This window comes from Halictus rubicundus, chromosome 15, assembly GCF_050948215.1.
Source record: "Halictus rubicundus isolate RS-2024b chromosome 15, iyHalRubi1_principal, whole genome shotgun sequence".
NCBI classification, from domain to species: domain Eukaryota; kingdom Metazoa; phylum Arthropoda; class Insecta; order Hymenoptera; family Halictidae; genus Halictus; species Halictus rubicundus.
This window is the reverse complement of record NC_135163.1, coordinates 528,620-550,577: the sequence shown is the minus strand read 5'-3', so window position 1 is coordinate 550,577 and position 21,958 is coordinate 528,620. Positions and strand designations below refer to the sequence as shown.

Here is a 21,958-nt window from a genome sequence, read left to right as displayed (position 1 = left end):
GTTTTAATCGTGGCTGCTATAGAAAACTGGTGAATCCATAGTTAATGATAATTTGTTAATGCAGCGTACTCCGATTTCTTTCATTAGGTAGAAAAATATTTTTATATTTTCAATGAAAAACAGGTAATTAAATGATTCAATTTTCCTGTCTTATATGTACAGTCAAGTTACGTTGTTCACCCTGTATATTCTAATATGTTGTTCATGAGAAACGTAACTATACTATTATTCGTTTCGAAAGATTCACGGAGTACCAGAGATATTTAATTCGATCATTCAAAGATTAAATATATAAAATTAATGCTAACTTTACTAAACCCGATAATATCGACAAATCCCCATGTATTAAAAATGAACTCGACCACCTACAAATCCACATGAAAAAAGCCCACCAGAAAAAGCCAGAAAATCGACTAAATGATCCCAAACTTCTTGCCGCAAGGCACCACCATATTCATTTCCATACTCCAGCCAACTCGGGGAGAGTCTTTTAACTCTTCTTCGACAGTTCCTGGAAGAAAGCCTCGATAGGCAAAGTAGGCTCATCAGTGGGTATCTTGAAATGAGCAGCGGCGATCCTGCTCTCGGGCGAGACGGCCTTGAACATGCCAGGTTTGTCGTACAAAGCTGAAGCCGAACTGGTCAGGTCAGCTACACTGAGGGACGCCTTGGCGAACAGCTCCTCTTCATCGGTGGTCGACGACTTGTCCTCTTCGGGCTTGTTCTCGCTGATCTCCGTCGCATGTTCCGCCTTCGCAGTGGTTAGCTCAACGGCAGCGGCGGTTTCCTTCAGCTGGCTCTCTTCGGCGTTTTTGGCTGTGCTGCTTGGAACCGGTTCGACCGGTGGGTTTTCATGTTGCGCGTGGAAACTAGGTCCGGTTTCGCTTTCATCCGCGTTCTTGTCCGCCCCCTCCTCGTCCTCCGGTTTGGCCGAACTGCTCGAACCTGATTCCTCCTTTTCCACGGGTATCTCGTTGACTGCCACCCTGGTGGTCCCCATTGTGGTCACAGCCGAGTAGAAACTGGTCTCCTCGGCAGCCATTTCCGTGGCTTCGACTTCTTTCCTATCAGCGTACGCAGCAGTCGAAGTTTCTCTGTGCGTTGGCAGCCTGCTCTTCATCACCGGTCGCCGTCTCACCGACGACGAGAAAACGTTCTCGGGCCTAGCCGTGCTAGGCTTCGACTGACCCTCGCTCTCGTACTTAGGACTGCTCGTTGTCCCTGATATCCTGCTCCTGTAAACGTTCCCGCTAATGGGTCTCCTCTTAGGAACGAACCTGGTCCTCTCGGTCGTGGACGATCCAACCTCGGCTACGTTCTCCTGCTGCTCCGGAGCCCTCACAGGATTAGACGTCGACGTCCTATAGTTCACCCTGGACACGTACTTGTACCTTCCGGTCGTGTCCCTGTTGCTGTCTCCCGATTGCTGCTGGTTCTGGCTTTTGTAGCTCGATCCTCTTTGCCTGGTGTTAGCTACCGGCGTCACCGAAGCCTCGGTCGTCGAGACGGTAGCTAATCTGCTCTTGTAGTCCAATCGACTCTTGTAATCCTTGATGCTGAACCGCGGTCTGGTGGTGTTCCCGTATCTCATCCCCGGTCTGATCTTGTGCGTTCTAGACGCGGTGGAGCCTGGCGTGGAGGACTGGGTCGTCGACGGAACGGTGGAAGTCGTCGTGGGAGCCGGGGTGGGTGTGTAGCTGCTCGAACTGCTTCCGACACTTGTGCTAGTGGACACGGCCGTTGATTTATCGAAGTAAGTGCCGTCCGTCTTGATAAACAGGTTCTCCAGAGGTATGTTGGTAACCACGCCGCCGTCTTGCGCATTGTAGTTCTCGTTGTTCGGCGTGTCCTCGGTCTTGGTCTTGGTGATGTCTGTCAGGTAGTCGAGAGGAACGGTTTCCGTGACGGTTTCGCGTTGCTCGTCCACAGAGCCGAAACTCTGGGACGCGTAGTCGTAATGTTGACCGATGGCCTGGCTGGTTGCGAACTGGTTGACCGGTTGGTTGGTGACGTATTCACTGGCAGGTTGGCTGGTAGCGAACGGGTCGGTCGGCTGGTTCGTTGCGTACTGATTGTACTCGTTGTAAGTGGAGATCGACTCTGTGGAGGGTTTGTAGGTGTTCAAGCCGGTGTGCACGATCTCGGTGACGATCTCCGCCTCGAATGGCTCGCCGGGGTTGACCCGGTTCCTGTGACCCGGACGTTTCCGGATGTTCGCCTTCTTCTCGGTGACAGCCTCCTCGTAGGTCGACTGCGTCGGCTTGATTCGACGGCGACGAGAAGCGTCCAGCTGTTGCTGCACCTCCTCCGGCTTGTCGTACTTGAAAAACTCGTCGGCGACCGTAATTGGTTCTGGAGTTGTGGTCGTCGGCCGTCGCCGGCGCAACGGGGCGCCGGGTCTCCGGGTCCTCGGCTTCTGAGTGGTCGCCGTTGGCACCGTCGCAACTTCCGGCGGAACCGTGGTCTGCACCGGCACTTCCTCGATCCGCAACGTCACCGGCACCACAGTCTCGGGAAGTTGAACCGGCGCTTCCGTTGCCGTCGGCTCGTACGACACCGTCGTCGGTTTTCTTCGTCTATATTGATCGCGGGACAACTTGTGCGGCCTCTGCCCTCGTAAATCGGACTGACCCTCGCGGGATCCTTCCGGCTGATTCTTTAATTGCTCCTGGTACCTTTGACCCACGCCGATCGGGCTCTCCGAGATCACGTAGTCCGGCTGCGCCACCTGCGGAACAATCCACAAGATTTTTCATTTTTTTCCTGATTTTCATGTTCTGTTGCACGGTGCGTTGGCAGTGGAAAAAACATAAAAAAAAATTAATTTTCATGTTGGTATCGAGAACCTTCATTGAAGTGTTCGTATAGTCCGTCCAACGAGACGAGTCTTTGGAGTACCAGCGCACAGTGGACCAGAATCACAAAAAGCTGGCCAAAATCGAATTTTCGAAGTATACAGGATGTCCCGGGGTTTTCCGGCAAAACTACGGGAGCATATCCTATAAGTAGAAATAACAAAAAAATATTATTTGAAGTTCAGTTTGAACGCTTTATTACAATATTATAAACAAATGAAATTGAATTTGGTAATGGCGGATTTTACTTCGCAGAGTATGAGAAGTCGAACGTCCTTATCTTATTCGTCGATAGTTATCAGTGTCACTTTTACCACAATACCTGTTAGATTAAGAAATCGTGGTTAAATGCCAAGAGCGTTTTCAAAGCAGGAATACGCTGATATTCATCTAATTATCCGCCGTTACCAAATTCAATTTCATTTCTTTGTAACTTTGTAACGAAGTGTTTCTAACCGAACTTCAAATAACATTTTTTTCTTACTTCTACTTGTAGAATATGCTCCCGTAGTATTACCAGAAAACCCCGAGATACCCTGTATAGTAGCCTTTTACTATTATAGCAAATTTATTGAATGCATAGTATTGGTGTATCCGTGCCGCCTGAATTTTTAAAATTTTAACGAAATTTCAAGTTCCTCAATTTCTTGAAAATTAAGAGATATTCAGCGTAATAGGAAAAGTTTATTTTTAAAAAAATTTATATGTAAAACATTTTATTCCTACAGGTGCTATTATAAACATAACATTTTTCCACAGAAATAAAGTGAAATGTGTTTAACTTTACTCTTTTCAGTCTCTTCTAAATACGTAATAAATCTTAGTCGTGTTTTAATGATGCGAAAGGAAAACAGAAATGTTAGTCATCGATAGTCACGATGGAACTTTCTTGATAAAAAGTTACATATCTAGTATATGCAAAGAATTTGCTCAAAGTTGCTTCTTTTGAAAATATTAAAATTTAAACTTTTATGCTTGCTTGTGTATTGAATCTTCGTCGCAAGATACACACAATATTAGCGAGGTTAGTATCTCTTTTTAGAATTTCTGTGGTAAAATATCCTTGGGCCAGTGATTTGTTTTTACTTCGCGAGGTAGAAAACTCTTTACCGATTTTCGTGATTCAATATTTGCTTGAAAAGAGGAGTATGCGAGATTCATAAATATACGATGGTACTAAAAATTACGTCTACGGTATTTTTTACTGTACTGTGTAAATTAACTTTCTAAAGCACCGTTCTGTATTTATGAATTAACGTATACGTAGTGCGTGAGCATAGATATTAGATTTTATATTTTACTGCTTGTATCGTCTAGATTCTCTGCTGTATAAATCATGACGAAACTGTGGATATTTACACTATTTTAATTTTGATGCTCTGGTAGCTTGCAGTCCTTTACAAAATACAAATTAAAAGTCCTCGTTTCACGAGTACACATCCAATTAAGGCATGCCTATTTTAATTTGCGTAATTTTTAGTACAACGGTGTTCGTGTTATCAAGAACATTTGCCCATGTAAATGCACGAGTACACAACAACTGATATTTTGCAGATACGCGCGCTTGTAGATTTTCACGTACTCCTCTTCCGACTTTATTTAGTTTTTTTTTATTTACTTATGTTTGTTTATGTTTCATTTTCAGAATTTAACTAATTTCAATTACTAAGCGTAGAACTTTTTCATAATCGAGTTTATAAGTTCCTCAAGTACTCAGCTATGGAGGTGCAAAATGTTTCACAAACGTTCTGCACACATCTCCTACACGCATATCGAGACATCACCGCGCATCCTAACATGATTAAGTTCCAAAAGCACGGTCAATCGGAACTCGGCCTTCGGGTCTGACAGCCTTTAACAAGGAGACCGCATCGTTCCGGAAATTGCTTTTTGGACAAGACTATAATAGAGTTGGTAGTGTACAACCAATACTGAAAAACCCTAATGGCTTTTTGCCTGGTGGGCCCTCGCTTTTCAGAAAAACGAGTTTAAAGTTTCGAATAAACACAAGGTCAGTTTAATATTTCAGAAAATAATTAGATGCGTCCCTTAAAATGCTACACAATCGATTAAAAGTTTTTGACACAACCAATAGATACCAAGTTATTTTGGAACCATTATAGTTTAAAAAATCAAAGTTGACCTTTACATCCACAAAATCCCTCTATTTATAAAAAAATCATTTACACTACACGATGCCTCTCTAGATACCATGTAACATCAGTAGAAATAATCTATTTTATACAACGCATAGCGTAAGGGACCCGATTACTGTGCTTATATTAATTGTTTTTTAATATAAGTATAATATTCATTGTGCTTTAAAAATAAGAGCAATTAGTATAGGCACAGTAATTGCTAGCCCCACAGCCATTGGGTCCGTTACCCTAATGTAGAAGTTATTCGAAGTGATCAGGTTAGGTGACTAACCCTGTATACTACTGTCTATGTGGTCTCGTCCAAAAAGCGATTTCCGGAACCGTGCGGTCTCCTTGCAAGACCCAATCGACTGCAGAAATCTCTAAAAGCGATAACTCGAGCGGCTTTTCACTCGGCGAACAAAAGGTACCTGCGATTGTTGGAACTTTGGCAGGTCGCCAACGTGGCTGTATTCGGTGATCGCTGCGGCGGTGTCCGTCGTGACCTTCGGGATCTCGTATTCCGGCAACTGGACGTTGTAATTCGATTGCTGTTCGTTAATCTTGGCCAGCAGGTCCGACTGATTCTTCGCGGACTCGACCGCCAGCCTAGCTTCCTCGTCCTCTTTCTGTTGCTGCAACAATTGCCGGAGCTCCTGCTGTCTCTTCTTCAGCTCCTCTTGCTGCTGCTGCTCGATCTCCAGCTGCTGTTGTCTCTCCTGTTCCGCGAGCCTCTGCCTGTCCCTCTGCAACAGCTGTTGCTGGATCAGGTACTGTTGCTCGTTGAAGTGCTTCAACGAAATACTCTCCGGTGTCTCGTACTCCGGCTGAGGGGTTTCCGGTCTTATGTCGATCGGCAAAACCGAGCTCTGGTACTGAGGCGGCGTGGCCTGGGGACTTATGAACAACACCTTCGGCACCTGAGGTATCTGATTCGAACCTATCACCTCCTCGTGGAACTTCGAAGGTGGATTCACCCGGGGCAACACCTCGTTGATGTCCGACGGGTACTTGTTCTTCGGCGCTGGCCAGGAAGGCGGTGGCGGCGTCAAATCCTGATGCTCGGACACGTAATAAGTATTAGCCACCCCCGAAGTCGGCGGTACCTCGCGAGGCCCGTTCTCCACCTGCTTGGGCGTCGTGCTGTGACCCGGCCGTTTATAATCCTGTTCCCCGCTCTGATACTTGTTCGACTCCTGCGATCTAGGGGTGGTAGGTGCGGGGGTGGACGAAGCATACACGTCCGGTGGCAAGAGAGTTTCGTACGGCAACGACGGCCTGAAGTTATACCCGTTGTACACGCTCGGCGGAGTGATATAGCTGATTTCGTGACTCTCGTGAACCAGGAACGCGGGATCTCTCTCGTAGGACGTCTTGTACGGGTGCGGAGGGTGGTTCACCTGGCTGAAGAAGTTCCCGGTGCTGGCAGGGCTAATGATCTGCTCGTTGTGAACTTGCCCAGGGTATTTGTCGTAGTTCCCTCTGTGGTCGTGCTCGCTCAGGCGCTTGTCCTTCCCGAAGTCGTTGGCCGCCGCTGTGCCAGGTGGTTGGAAGAAGAGGTTCATATTGTTGGCAACCTTCAACGACTCGAATGGTTTCGACTGCTGGTACCGGGGAGGTTGAAAGAGCGAGGGCACGTAGGGTACGTCTGCGAAGTGTCTGTTCTTCGTGGGCGTCGAGGAAGGCGAGTTCGTTGTGGAGGTGTAGCCTTTGATGAAGTAAGTGGCTGCTTTGATCGGGTCTGGTTGTTGGTAAGGCGGGTTGAACTGGGGCTGTCTCAGGTACGCGGCGTTGTCCCGCAGGATTGGCTTCCTATGGGGGTCCAGCTCGAACCTGTAGGCGTCCTTCGGTGGCGGGATCAAGAAGGTGTACTCCCTTGTCTCCGATCCCACGTGCTTGTTCAAATGATTGTGAGTTTGCGGCTCGCCGCGAGCTTTTGTCGCAGCGTGTCCGAAAACCGTGAAGCTACCTAAAATGCTAGGCGGATTATAGTCGTGCGGACCTGTCGGCTTGTTCTTCCGCTGCGGCTTCAGCTTCTCCGAAGCTGCCATGTGCTCCTGCAGCTTCCCCAAGACAGGATGCAACGGCCCGTTTCGTTCCAAGCTGCTCGCAGGCGAGACGTTCGTGCCGATCGTTTCCTCGTAGCCATTCGTCAGCGGCCTCCATCCGTTTGCGATCATCGACGACCGCGTCGGTGGCTGAAAGACGGTTTTGCGCAGGCTTGTACAGTATTCGCGGTAATAGCCGGGGTTTCGATCCCGTAGGAGATTCGATATTTTCTCGAGCGGACAGTAAAACGGAGGTTCGACTCGATGGAGTTTTAGGATGGCCGGACGTTTTTATGGCGACGCAATTACGGGATTCAGTGCGCCGGGGTAATTTGGTTGCAATGCAGGGACTTTAAAACCGGTATGATTTTGATACCTGTATTGCACTAATAAGGCTGTCCCGAAACCGTTATAATACCGAACTAAATATAAAATTATATATTTATATTTGCATAAATAAAATAAATACCGGTATTTTGGCTAAAGTTCCGAAAATCGATCAAATCGGATTGAGCTCAAGTTTTGCACACAGCCTCATTTTGCATTAAAAACATGTTTCCCAAAAGGATTTTGGCGATTTTTACCGCCGAATTTTGGTTACCTCTGGGTTAGGTTTGGTGTGGGGACGGATGCAGGGGGAGGGGCTCCGTTCTAAAACACGTGTTCCATCAATTAAAGAGGGCAAAATTCGCTGTAGTGAGTGTCCAATAAGGTGGGAAGTGATATTAGTACGATGAAAACATTTTTTCGAATCGCCAAAAATCCTCTTAGGAAACATGTTTTTAATTCAAAAAGAACCTAATTACCAAATTTCAGCTCAATCGGATTTTTTTGACCGATTTTCAGAACTTTAGTCATAGCAATTGTGACACAGCATGTCAGTTTCGGTATTAGCTACCATAATCTCGTTAATAAAATAATACTGGCTCTAAATCTTAAAGATTAGTTCTTAAAGATACTTTGGAAACTATAATAAATCATATTACAATTATAGGGAAACCGAAAAAAGTGACTGATAAATACCGATAAATATACCGGTACTTTTATATAGCGGTATGTCAGCATGCTGGTATTTTCACATTTTGGTTTCTATAAGGGTTTCGATATAACCGAAAAGTACCGGTGCCCTGTTGCAATGTTTGGGTAGTTCACGATTGATTTCTGACGAGTCCGGAGTCTCATTTTCGTGGGACCACTGGGTTTTCGGGTGTAAAATGCTAATCGTTTTTTTTTTCACCATAGCGGAAAGAATCTGTGTACGACGAGGATCTGTTTTTATACTCGACGTGTGGCAGTCTTCGTTTTTGCTTTAATTTCTTCTCTTTTCTCTTGTTTGTTTAAGAACTTGCAAGGTGACGTGCGAAATTTAGACTTGATTTTTGTGTTTCGCAATAGTGTCTTGAATCATGTAATTCAACTATAATTTCAACTATTACGTTCTGAATCATGTTCTTGTTAACGATTTTCTTCAGAGGGCGACAATAATCGATTTGACTTGTGAACGGCTCATATATGCTTGAATCAAGTTTATTCAATCATTTCCCACAAGAGAGGCTTTATAGTATCAATATAAATAAATCTGAAACCGGGTAATTTGACCGGCACTGGTTGCTTGATTATTGATTTTGTGAACGATATACCAGAATATTATAAATGAATTGTTTATCGAGAATGTGTTACGTTCTTTGCCGCTATCCGAAATCTCGTAACAAAAGCTTCGACTAACGGGGCCATTTTCCCGTAATAGGACGCCATTTTACACCCGAACACCGGGCTATAGTTTACCGGTTGTATACACTTCGGGGGAAGTTGGTGCAGCAGTAATTTTGTTAGATTGCAACTTTACTTACGGGTTTATTATCGGAACGGTCGATCGATACGGTGATCGCGCCGATGCAGGTAAAAAGCCCCATCGCGAGGACACCTGAGGCATTCGCAACAACACGTAACAGGTAAGAGAACATCGATAGAGCTAATTAGAAGTCGTGCGTGGACCTATGCAAATCGTACTTACAATTCAGTGTAAGTGTCGGCCGCATTGTGACAGACCATGGGACCATTTACGCAACTTGTGGTTTCTGCAACAGAAAACGTGGTCGAACGTTAGGGAAATCTGTTGAGGACGTGGCATAGTGTTTCGAAACTATAGCCAGGCTGCGATCAATTAGGGCAAGAGACCCAATTACTGTGATTAATGAGTATTAAAAATTTCAGAAGGTTTCTTGAAGGCTTAAAGCAAAAATACCGCCTTAACACATTGCCTGTGTCAGATTGCGCAACGACGAATGGATAAAAACGTGCATTCGCGTTTCAGAGTCATCCCCCGGCCGAGAAATCTAATTCGGACACGCAGGGAGCAGAAAAACGCGGATCCAGAGAAAGCGCCGCCGCGCCGGAGCCTATCGGACCGGCTTCCGTCGTTTCCGGTGCCATTTTGTCATTTCTGAATCACGGTAACGGTGAAACCTTGGGAAAAGACGGAAACAATTTCTCTTTTTTACGATTCCATCGTGGCAAATTGCACTGTCAACTTTCTGATCGCGAGAAACTCGAATCTCACCGTAAAATCGACGTTTGTCAGCCCACGAGAAATCTGCTCCACGTGATTGACGATCCTCGGAATCGGATCACTCGTCAACTCGAAGCATTTTTATGATCCATGGCGGAAGCATTGCATGACCCATTTGTTATTACTGTTGTTACTACTCTACACACTGTGAAACAATGTACAGGACAAGCCATTAGCCAGTTAATCCGAATAGAAACACATATGTAAAATATTGATTATTTATATGTACACGTAAAACCAAGATATAGTACGGTAAAATATCAAATAATAATATGAAATTGTTGATAGTCGTACGTGGAAGCCCATTATTGCTGTAGAAAACTAAACAATCGAATTTCGTAATTCGATTCTACCAGATTTTCGCATCTTTCTCGACGCGGAACCTTGACGACTGCTTTCTATAAGCCTCAAGGGAGTCAAAGTTTTGGCATCGAGCACGAGTTCTGCATGGTTCGAAACCGTAGTTTCCAATTTTTCTGGCTTGCAAACCCCTTCCCAAAGTTTTCCCTTTCCTACGCCTCTTGGGGTAAACTGTGACACCACTATTATCAACATTTCCAAGTGTACTCGTGCGTGAAATGTCCGAGTCGTGTAAAGTTAGATTGAAGGCGATGAAAATAAAGTGATTGGAAACTGAAATTTGAACGTTGCCCGGATCTGTTCAGCACGTTGATTTGCGACCACATTGCAGATTTTTATGCAAAATAAAAATGTTCTGTATCGGTCCTAACGGACAGGAGCTGTATGAAAATATTTTTGCCTGTACAATAATTTGAATCGGTTGATAAATAAAATCCTAAATTCTTTTAATCTATTTACCGTCTTAACCCTTTGCACTCGAAGCCATTTTAACTCTAGAACGAAACATTTCTTCCGACCTACAATATTTCCCTTCTATATATATTTTTTCATGCTACACATACGAAAATGGTGCAATGCACTCGTACAGTACTGAAACGTATAGTAATTTATTAAATACAAAAAAATTTAATAATGTAAAAAATATTTTGAATAATGATACAGGAATTTTTAGTGGCGCCTTACAGTCGCCATTCGAGTGCTAAGGGTTAAATTTCATTTACCATGTTTCTGACATATCTGCACAGTATCCACAGTCTACCTATGACAAACGATGATTCGAATACGTGATAGATGGTTGAGAACTTCTCAACTTAATGGAGGAAGATAACTCCTTTTCTGTAGGTTAGCTCTAGCCGCTTTACTTCAATATTTGCCTTCGATTCGTCTGATTGAAAACGGTATCTCCCGGAATTAATGCTTTCATTAGACCGCGGAAACTCGTAGCAGAGTATTATCCCACTCCGATTCGACCATATGTATAACGTGACCTGCATAGAGTGCAAATCAGCTTTTGGGAGCGGTCAATGGAACATCCTGGCGTTTTCCTCCAAAATCGGTTCATCGTTATTGCATCTCAATAATGAATAAACTGAAATTCCCTCCAATTAAATTCTTCCCACGCAAATTATGCGATACGAAAAGACTTTGCTTAAAAACCATTGAAAGTTCACGTAAACAGCTTCCAAAACTGGATTTCGATCTAAACGTCCACAATTTTTCGAGAATCGAGAATTTAGTGTTCAAATACATTTTGGATTCGCTGCAGCTATCGCAATTGGATTTTGATCGTTTCTGCGCACAGCGGCCCGCAAAATTGAATTCCAAAAATTTTTAAACGCCGAATGCGTTCACTCTCCGGACAGAGTTACCTCGATTTGTGGTTTAAAAATCAAAATTTATGAAAGTGAATACTATAGTGATCTTGAATACTATAGCTTCAAAGGGTCAAAGGGTTAAGTTCCTCTTTAAGTCGACAAAATTCGTTTGAGAAGAACTTAACTTAATTGTATGCAATTATTAAAATAACTAACAAAGATAAATTAAATTATCGCGAACCACTGTGTTTGTGGACTCATCCCCTAGATATAGATCATTGCAGATAAAAAACATACGTGTCAAATATCTTTCAAGAAACTATGTCCTGTGTAAATTTCATTAAAATCGACGTGTTAAATATGGGTGACGTCCCTTGTCAGTAAGACTACGGACGCTGCTTTTCGACTAATGAAAATCGAAAAAAGGCGGTGGAGCACACGTGACGTTGATAAGAGAAGAGCTTTGACGGTATTTTTAATGGTCCGCGTGAACAAGTGGTTTGTCCGGGATAAATATAGAAATGTCAGTGGATGTTGGAGATGGAAATAGATCCTTCGCTCGCGCGGTCATATTTGATGAAATGTCTTTTTTATTAATAGAATGAATGGAACGTGTCACGATCCACTTTTTCCACTAAGTGACACTGAAAAATGGATCATCTATTTCCGCCTGCGCGAAAACGTATTTAGCACGCTGGCCCGGAAATGTTCCATCATTACTAGACCGCGGATCTCTATACAATTTTATATTTTCAGAGTTAATTTTTCTAAAAATTCGATTCGAAGAAACAACTCTTATAATTAAAAATGCTATTACATTTTAATAACATGAATGTTTTCTTGCAATTCATAAATTGGCGCATGCCATAAATGCATAAAGGCAGGTTTTCCCGAAAAAATGTACAGAGGTCAAAGCTTGTGATCGCATAACATCCGCTTCGTTGGAAGGAAGCACTGCCATTCCAATTATTGTGCGTGCGCATCATAGGTCATGATGAATTCGAACAAACTACAATCGCATAAAAATATTATACAATACAAGAGCATTTATAAAAGCTGTACTATCAGGTTGTTGTGGCGTGAGCAAAAGGGGGTTGTCTAATCTTGAGAGAAACTCTCACTGCATGCTCCGCTTCACTCGCTGACTTAACGGCGAGGGAATATTTATTTTTAATTAAGGTGGATGCTGAATAAGGTGCATTCGAAGAACTGATAACTTAACTTTATTATAAAAATATAAACGACTAGGTGTTAGGTTACAGAGTGAGTGAATGTGATTTAACGGTAGGTGTTTTCCGGTGGACGGACTGATCGATTCTGATGTCGTGGAATGATTTTTTGGAGGACTTGGAGTTTGAGTTGGGGGGTGGTTTGCTGGTCGGTAGATCGTGATTGGTCAATGGGGATTGTAGGCGGTCGGTTTTTGAAGGAGTTTGATTTGGCTAAAACTTCCTTGCAACGGCTCAAGACCGCGTGGGGTGCCTTACGCAGGTAACGCGACGGTATTGTGCGTTACGGTCATAAAATTGACCATCTGCTGGGTTTCGGTCTTTTAACAATTTAGCGTATTGTAAAGTGATTTTTAATCTCCTAATATTCGTTTTCGTCACGTCGGGGTAATAAAGTGATTTAGTTGACCGGCATTTGGGAAGTTTAAAAATTTTACATTTTCTGGTGTACCTTAATAGGGGTCCGGGTTTATGATTGGTTGTTACGCCGTAACACAGGTAAGAGAAAAGAGTTTCGAAAATAACTGTGGAGCTGATTCCGCTCTCCTGTGTTCCGTCCTCGTGTGTACAATTTTAGTCCGATATAAGACGACGCTTTTTATTAGAAAAAAAGAAAATCGCTATCCCCTCTTCTTCATCTTCGTCCGAAATACGACGAAAGCCGGTCCCGAGTCATCGCCTTATATCGAAAGAAAACTTAGTCAAATATCAGCGTGGATCTGAAGTGACTCCGGCATAGGCCTAAAACTCTGCAGGAGTCCAAGGGTTAAATAAATTATTTTTCAAATAAATTATTAAAATGGTTCCACACTTGTTCCCTTGGCCTAAGAGATCTTAGAAAACTAGTTTAATTTAGCTTAGAACATTGTCTTTGTTATATTACAGTTTACTGCAACTGCGTTTGGACGAATAATGAGAAAAAATTATAATTCGAATATCAGCGACGAGTTCGCGCTGGTTCCTTGTTTGGCAGGTCGGTGGCTTCTAAAGTCGATTCTCCGTCTGCAAATAAATTTTCGAAAGCCCTCGCAGCGAGATTATTTCAACGAGATGAACGGAACTTTAGGATTTCTGCGTTTCGCGAACAATGCGCGCTCGATTCTCTGTTTCCAGTCGAATTCTCGAAAGAGTACCACTTCAAGAACGGCGAAAATAGTGCGTCGCGGCGGCACGTATTTAATCAATATTTGCACGTTGTTGCTTCTTTTTTTTTTTGTAGTAGCAGCAGCAGCAGCAAATCAAACAGTGCAACATTTGAAGTGAACCTGCGCCAGGTGATGTTGCGCATGCCCGGTGATCATGGGATTTCCAGGTGCTGCCCCCTGCTCGGTCAAAATCGCCGGAGAATCAGAAAATCAATAGAGCAGGTGCATTTAAATTTCACGCAGATTCGCAGTTGAATTAATTAGAAGCATTACTCTGCCTCCGGGGGACGGCGGCGCAGCCTCCGAGCGTTTTCGAACGGTTTCCCGGGCTATCGTGTAATTGCGCGCAAAATTTGAATTTAGCAAGTTCCACGGCCTACAGAAAATGCACACAAGACTGCTTCAAAGAATTTTAAAACCGTTCCGGTCGAAAGGAGTACCTGTTATTTCACGTGGGGCCATTTTTACTACGCTTTTCCCAATGATCTGCGCTTCTCGAAACATTAAATGTTTAAATTCTAGATTGATAGATTTCATGTCAATTTATATATTTATTGCGAATATTAGACGTGCGCGTAAGTGCTCGAATACTAACTCCTAGGTGACATTTTGACAAATATAATCCAAACGCGATTGCAATTTAATTACTACTCAGGATTTCAAACAATATTAATATTTGAATGTAGCATATAAAGCCACATTTTGTGCCAAAAAAGTGCAGTCAATTTTCTAATTTTCCATTTTTTTTTGTTCTAGCACTCGGAAAATCGACAGTCTAAACTGGTATGGGCCTTCAGAGACCCAACGATAACCAATTAACTTAGTTAGAAACGTGATACATTAATCTATTATAACTTCCATTAAAAGAACTAAAGAAATGTACGAGCGGCCCGATAATGGAAAAAAGCTTCCTGAATTTATTGAGCATCGCGTATTTTCGGGAATGATATTGACGACAAATTTTTTCCAATTTTGTGTTAATTGATAACGCACCTTAACAGCTCAACTGTTATTTCCAGAATTGATTGCATTGTTAAATTCCACGTTCGAACGTGTCGGACGTTAACAAAACTCTATAAAGGAGAATTAATTACGTTGTATGTTATTTCACTTTTGGACATCTGCAATTTTATTACCGTTACAGATAATTGAGCTGTCGTTTTAGTATTTTATTTGTTTAAATATTTTGCATTTCATTAAATACTAAAAAAAAATATCAGAATATTTTAGAAATTCAATGTTTTACACAGTAAAAGTTTAAGTAAAAATTGTGGGAAGTCGTTCAAGTAAAAATATAAATAGAAGTACAACGTTTTACTATGACAAACTAAACGTTTAAGTAAAATTGTGAAGAATTCAAGTAAAAATATAAATAATAATACAACGTTTTACTGTGACAACGTAAAAATTTTTTAAGAAATTGTGAGACATAATTAAAGTAAAAATATAAATAATAGTACATTGTTTTACTTTGACAAAACAAACGTTTAAGTAAAAATATAAATAGTAGTACAACGGTCTACTAAGACAACGTAGAGAATTAAATAAAAATTGCGAGACATAATTCAAGTAAAAATATAAATAGTAGTTCATCGTATGACCATGACAAAGTAAAAATTTAATTCAATTCAAGCAAAATAAATAGTAGTTACATCGTTTGACTGTGATGAAGTGAAATTTTTAGTAAAAATTGTGCAAAGTAATTTAAGCAAAAATATAAATAGAAGTACAAGGTTGCTTTGCGGCAGATCAAAGTGACACATAGCAACATTGGGATTTGAGAAGATTGCGACGTTTGAATTGCGGAGACTTCCTTATCCGGCTTATTCCTCGGACCTTGGTACTCCAGATTACCATCTATTTAGTAGTCCGAACAACTTTCTCAAAGAAAAGCGACTGGTTAACCAAGAAAGTGTGGAAAATGCATTCGGAAAGTTAATTGAACGAAGGAACCGAGAGTTCCTCTCAGACAGGATTAACAAATCCTCGAACCTGAAAACCTGAATATCTGAACACATAAACAAAGGCCAACAACGACAGGAAAAGTGAAATAATTATTCGATGTTAAGATGTTTACAAACAACAAATGTTTGTAAGGACTGTTGGCAAGGATTGCACAATGACGGGCAATATTTAAAAGTCGTAACCAATACAAACATTTTTAAATCACCTTAAAAAATATTTTGAACTCGTCTCTTGCATAAAATGCTATCTGGGCACCATAACATTTCGGTATCTTACGAAATTAATATTCGACAATACCATTATAGGCGTCTAATATTTGCAATACATAATGAAATGGAGCTGGAATTTGAATGTTCAATTGGCGACAATAATTAAACTTTTCACAAAAATCGTCAAAAAATATCAAATGCAACTAGGCAACTGGAAGCATGGATGAAAACAAAGAAATTAATTCAATCCGAACTTCTTTGAAAAAGTCGCATAAAGGTTGAACAATTTTTACAGGTTGGTTAGAATTAATTCGCACGAGAGACCTTCCCGACAGTTTTAAAAAAATAAATTTTCCCTTTTGCCGTTCCTAGTCTTACTATAACACTCCGCGCTCTAAAATTTGTTCAAAGAGCCCTCTGCAAGAAATTGCAAGTACATATTTCGTTTGTACACGAAACCGTACTATAAGTCGCAAGTGAACGGTTGAGTGGCTAGTTGCAACAGGCAAATTAGCTGCGTCGAACACTAGGAAAATGAACTTCTTTTCCAAGAATACTTCCTTCCTTCCTGAAGACATTTTAATTACTTCCTTCAAAGACGCAACAGTCTCGGCCGTCGCGAACAGATGCAACAAAATAAAACTAGAAAACGCGAAAGAATGTTCAACGCAATAATCCATTGTTGCTCCGAATTATAGCCACTCTTGTTCAGTTCGCTCGCTAATTACCATGATTCGGGTAAAACAGAAGTCGCCGCTTTACGCGTGTGATTAATAGACGGCCGGGGACAAATTAAAGAGGAGCGTCGTCTATGCCATAGACTGTATGGGATGGTGGATAAACAGCGGCCGAAGACAAAGGCATGGTAAATACACGGTGGACTCGAAAGAAACAGGAGTTAATAGCTCGGTCGTCGACGCAACGAGTCCAACACGTTCAACCGGTATCTAACCGTGGCGAAGGACTCCCGTTAAAAGACTCCGAACACCTCTCACTAGGATTGTTGCCCGGATATTGGCACGCCAACTAGTTTTCAGCCAATTCTACAGATAATAATTACGTTCTTGCACTACGTTCGCGCACAAACACCGCCGATCGGGCTCTACAACCCATACCTTCAGTTTTAAATAAACGTTTCTTCATGAACCTGTCAATTTTTCTTCGACACCCACATGCAATTTTCAAAAAAATAAATTTTGTGCTCTCCAGTTTTCAGCAATAGATATTTTTTAAATGTTCATTGCAGGCTTACTCAGATGAGTAAATTAACTCCTCTAAGTTCTTGAAAAAACTCATCATTTGATCCGTCTTGAAAAAAGTTACTCGATTTTGGATGGTATAACGAGCAGCAAAAATTTTGTGAATCCATGGTAAGAAATAGAAGCTGCATAGATATGTATTCCTCTTCTTAATAATTTAGACATTTTTTTTTAGATATTTACTCTATTTTGTGTTCTTATACGATTTTCTGCCATGAAAGAATAGAATTCGCGGTCTAGCGACAATTAAAGTGAAAAGAAAACTGAAAACGTGGGATTTTTAATTCTTTTATGCAGCTTTCTATGGAATAAAGATTCCATGTTTTCAGTGGAAGATGAATGTTTTGAATATTCGTTTCACTTCAGATGTTGTTTGCTTATTGTCGAGATAACATTTAGTAGAAGCTATTTTAATTCTAGAGCTTACATATTGTATTTTGTTTGCCCTGGACTAGGCATATATTCAATTCAGGGAGATATTCAATTTTTTCAGTAAACTAATAAATATACTAAACTAGTATACTAGTATAACTAGTAAACTAATAAATATACTAGTAATATTCACAATTTATTAAATACGAACAAATTCAGTAAAACTTGTTTTGAATTGTACCAATTGTACCAAAAATTGTTGCTGGTGCCTCCAAGTCATCGTTCGAATGAAAAGGATTAAATTTCACAATTTTGTGTAAATTTACCTTGCGTATTTTCTTGTGAACTATCCCATTTTCAAAATTTATTTCTCCACAACGTTACCAAAGAGACAAAATGTTAGTGCAGCGTTGTTTAAACGGATAAAAAGTCGATTGGTTCTCCTATGAAAGTCGACCTATGGAGCACGCGAACGCCTTTATGACTTGTTTCGCCGAGATGACGTTGTGAAATTGAAACGCTAGGAGATCACTCTTTTTATATGTTCGTTTCGATAAAATGTTTTGAAAGAGTTTCATGCTACCGTGGGAACTATAAAGGTTGGGGTATGGTTTCATGAAAAATTCTGTTCGAAACGCGTCACTGGGATTGCAAAACTGGTAACCCCTTTAATAATTAAGAAAACAGATTCTTATTAGCTGATCCTGTTACCATTGCGAGACGGATCGATCTTTTTTTACGGGGTGAATACGAACGTGTTCCGTATCCTTATGAAAGTGCACAGTGTCTCAAACTTGTGGATCGGAATGGAGATTTTCCTGTTTCTTTGAAGTACGTACAACGCAATTTCGTTGAGAGTTTTTTTATACAGTTATGGAAGAGCTTTGTTACCTGAAGAACACTTTTATGTACCATTGCATTCGATTCTGCATTGAATCAATTTTCTTGTCACAGAAACTGTCTAAACGAATTCCTATATTATCGAACAATACGTGTATCGTTTAAACATATAGTTTTAAATGTTATATAATTTGAAGGAAAGCGTTATATATTCTTTAGTTTCTAAAATTTTAAAGAACTCCTAACCCCTAGATTTTAATCTGTATCTGTAATGAGTATGTATGGATGTATGTATGTATGTATGTGTATTTATTGTTCTCTTACGGATTACAAGGGGAACCCATTCCCCTTAAAACTTGTTACTAATGTTTTCTTTTTTCTTTTCATTTACTCTCTCTCTCTCTCTCTCTCTCTCTCTCTCTCTCTCTCTCTCTCTCTCTCTCTCTCTCTCTCTCTCTCACACCCTTCCACGCTTTCCCTTGCCCTTATCCCCCCTCTCTCCTTCTCATTTTCCATCTTGCACTTCCTTTCTTTCCGTGTCCAATTTTTCCATCCACCCCTCTCGCCCTCCGTCATCTGCCAATATCCCTTTCACCAACTCCTGAATCAATTCTTCCACTCGTTCTTCTTCTCTACACCTTTCTAACATGTGTTCCCAAGTCTCTTCTTCTAGCCCACAACTTCTGCGCTATCTTTCCTCTTCCCCCTCCCAGTATCTCTCTCCCCTGTAACTTTAATGAGTATTTTGACTGCTTCTACGCGTATGCGTAAATATTCTTATTTTTTAATACTACCTGGTGAAAAGAAAATCAGGATTTTTAAAAACTCCTCTTCAAAAATTTTCTTATTCGATGCCCTGATTATTAGACAATTTTTGTCAAGCCCTGGAGCGCCTAAAAAAACCTTATTTTGTTCCGTCATAGCTAGTGCCGCCATTTTGGATTGAAAAAATACAAAAAAATGTTTTCAAGTAGCTTAACACTTTATCTACTGTAAGGCCAATTAATAGGATTTTTAATAATTGTGCTGTACCAAAAGCTTAGGAATCTTCTTTTGACATTATAATCTTAAACGAAAATATTAGATGACATAACTGGGAGTGATTTGTTGGTTCGCAATTGAAGTTACCATGTCTTAAGATATGTTTTTGAAAAAAAAGTTATTTTTTTATATCGAAAGAAATTGTTGAATTTATTAATGTTTTTAGACACGGTTACTGCGGCCACACCCCTTAAGGTGCTTCATCTCCATCTGGCACCAGCGGTGAATCGCCAGCGAGAGATCGACGCGTAAAATTATTGGGAAAAACTGGGGACCGGTGCGGCAATCGGTAAACCGGAAGCGATGACTGTCGTATCTCGATCTCGAAGAAGTCGCGTGAGCTTGTAGCGGCTCCGTAATAAACGGATAACAACCTTTAATTATCATCTCGTGAATATAATCTTTGCTAACTTTCTACGAAGGCGCGGCGGCGGTGTCCGCGGATTAACTAACCTTTCGAATGCTTTCGTGCCTTCTCGTTTCTTCGAAAGGAAGATGGAGGAGCCCGATAAGAAGACCGCGAGCGTAATTTACGCGGACCGATAACGAGTCTTTTCCCTCTTCTTTTCCCGCTTCTTCATCTTCCCCCGTCTTTCTTTTTCTTCTGTTTGCCTTTTATTTTGACCGGAACCAGACCCCCCACCCCTCAACCCGGGAAAAAATATCGCGATTGGTCAAAACTTTTAACGGAATAATGAATCAAAAAAGTCCGACGTTAAGTGTTTATTACCACTTCGCCGGCCAATTAATGGCGGATACGGCTGCTGGAGCGGAAAGTGGAAGCAGGAAATTATAATGACGAACCTCTTTCGTCCTTTTTCTCTCGCCTCACCGACTGGAGAACGTCTACCGGTAAATCGATGAGATAATAAATGGATATACCGCATTAGAGGATTCATAGAAAAAGCTAGAACGAGACAGAACGTTAAGAGTAATTTAATGCTTCCAGTGTGGCACGATTTTTAATATTCTGATTAGTCGACTGCGGAAATTCGAGTATTTATAGCGTATAAGAGTCTTTGGGAAATGATGGAATATGAGGTCTAATCGAATCTATTACAGGTTTATTTCGTTTCATTTCACTTCGCGGTTGCCCGCAGTATTATATAATTAACTCTCCGTATGCTATGCCGGAGTCATTCGCGACCCGTCGCGATGGGGATAAGCTCGTGCGACCGCCAATATGTACAATTTTATTTCTATATAAGACGATGCTTTTTATTTCGAAATAAAAAAATTGCTATCCCCTCTTCTTCTTTTTCATCCGAAATACGGCAAAAGCCGGTCTCGAGTCATCGCCTTATATCGAAAGAAAACTGTAGTGAAATATCGACGTGCGTCAGAAATGATTCCGGCATGGGCCTAGAACTCGCAGGAGTCCGAGGATTAAAATGTGGATGGTCTCGAAATTGCAACAAATACCGCGGAAAATGTTTTCACCGTTTTTACTATGGAAAATGCAGTGATTAAATACAATATTGTTTTTACAGTGTGAATGCACTGAAATCGCCGCTAGAGAATATTACCTTCTGTTCGACCCTTTTTAGATCCAAGAAGTTTTCACTTCAAGATAGCTTTATTTTGCATAAAAAATCTGCAGTCTGTACATAATCAAGAGAGATTTCGTTTGACCTGAATCTTTTCCTAAATGTGTTTACGACAGCTTAAAAGTCCATAAAGATTTAATTTATTAGGAAAATTGCATGAGATCAGTGCTGTTGTAATAGAAGTTTCCAGAATGGATTAACGTTTCATAAAATATGAACAAAGTTTGACCTCAATCTTTCTTTGAATTTTATTTCATTTGCTTTGGAACACTGCTTATAATTAGACAACTTAAAAAAGATTCGAAATAGTCTTCTAATAAATCGATGTGTTCGGGAACTTTTAAAGTATACTAGGTTTCTGAATGTTAATTAAAATCGACAATATCGCGTTCCTTGAAGCAGAAAGCATGTTTCGAGGGAATTGTTAGTAAGGCAATACATGCACGTATCCACAGTCAATTAGCACTAAAAATATAAACACGTTGAGCTTCGTTTTTTCGAATGTCATTACAGTTTGTCGGACAACTGAATAGTCGGTTAAAAACGTGTATCATTATTATATCTCCTGCATATATTTGATCTATGCACGGTACGTGAAAGTTTCTTTGAGAAGGTCAAACTAATGCATTAACGCGATGACTACTGCCTTACTCATACATACGTGATGCAACTATTCGCGTAGATTTAAAAACGAGATTTCTGGCTGGTATATCGAGTGTACCTAATTCGATAATAAGTTTGAAAATGTCGTAGAGTCGTACGTAGCATGTACGTCGCTTAAGAAACTCGTGTTAACAACATTAGAGTATACAAAATTCTAGAGAATTTCGAAATTTTATCTCTGTAAGCTTGTGTCTGTAAATTGCTCTCTGTAATTTGCATTATCACAATGTTGAATCTGAATCTTTTGGTTATTGTCTTATCAATTAGTATCCATTAAATTAAATTAAGTATCCATTAAAACGCGGATATCATGAAAAAATTCGTGAAAAATGTGAAAAGTGGATATATCGTAAATGAAAGTTGAATATAACTATTAAAAATAAATAGAAAGTTAAGAACAAT

The 21,958-nt window shown here is 40.9% G+C and overlaps 1 protein-coding gene across 1 annotated transcript in view; it reads right to left on the bottom strand.

Moving 5' to 3' along the window:
- Positions 1-300: 300 nt before the first annotated feature.
- The window catches only part of LOC143361854 (uncharacterized), a 61,095-nt gene continuing 39,437 nt past the window's right edge, over positions 301-21,958 (bottom strand). Inside the window, exons 2-5 of the mRNA XM_076801554.1 lie at positions 9,056-9,119; positions 8,892-8,965; positions 5,425-7,191; positions 301-2,728 (exon numbers count right to left, since the gene is read on the bottom strand). Coding sequence (XP_076657669.1) covers positions 491-2,728; positions 5,425-7,191; positions 8,892-8,965; positions 9,056-9,101 — 4,125 coding nt within the window. The 5' untranslated portion in view covers positions 9,102-9,119 and the 3' untranslated portion in view covers positions 301-490. The remainder of the gene's footprint in view (positions 2,729-5,424; positions 7,192-8,891; positions 8,966-9,055; positions 9,120-21,958) is intronic.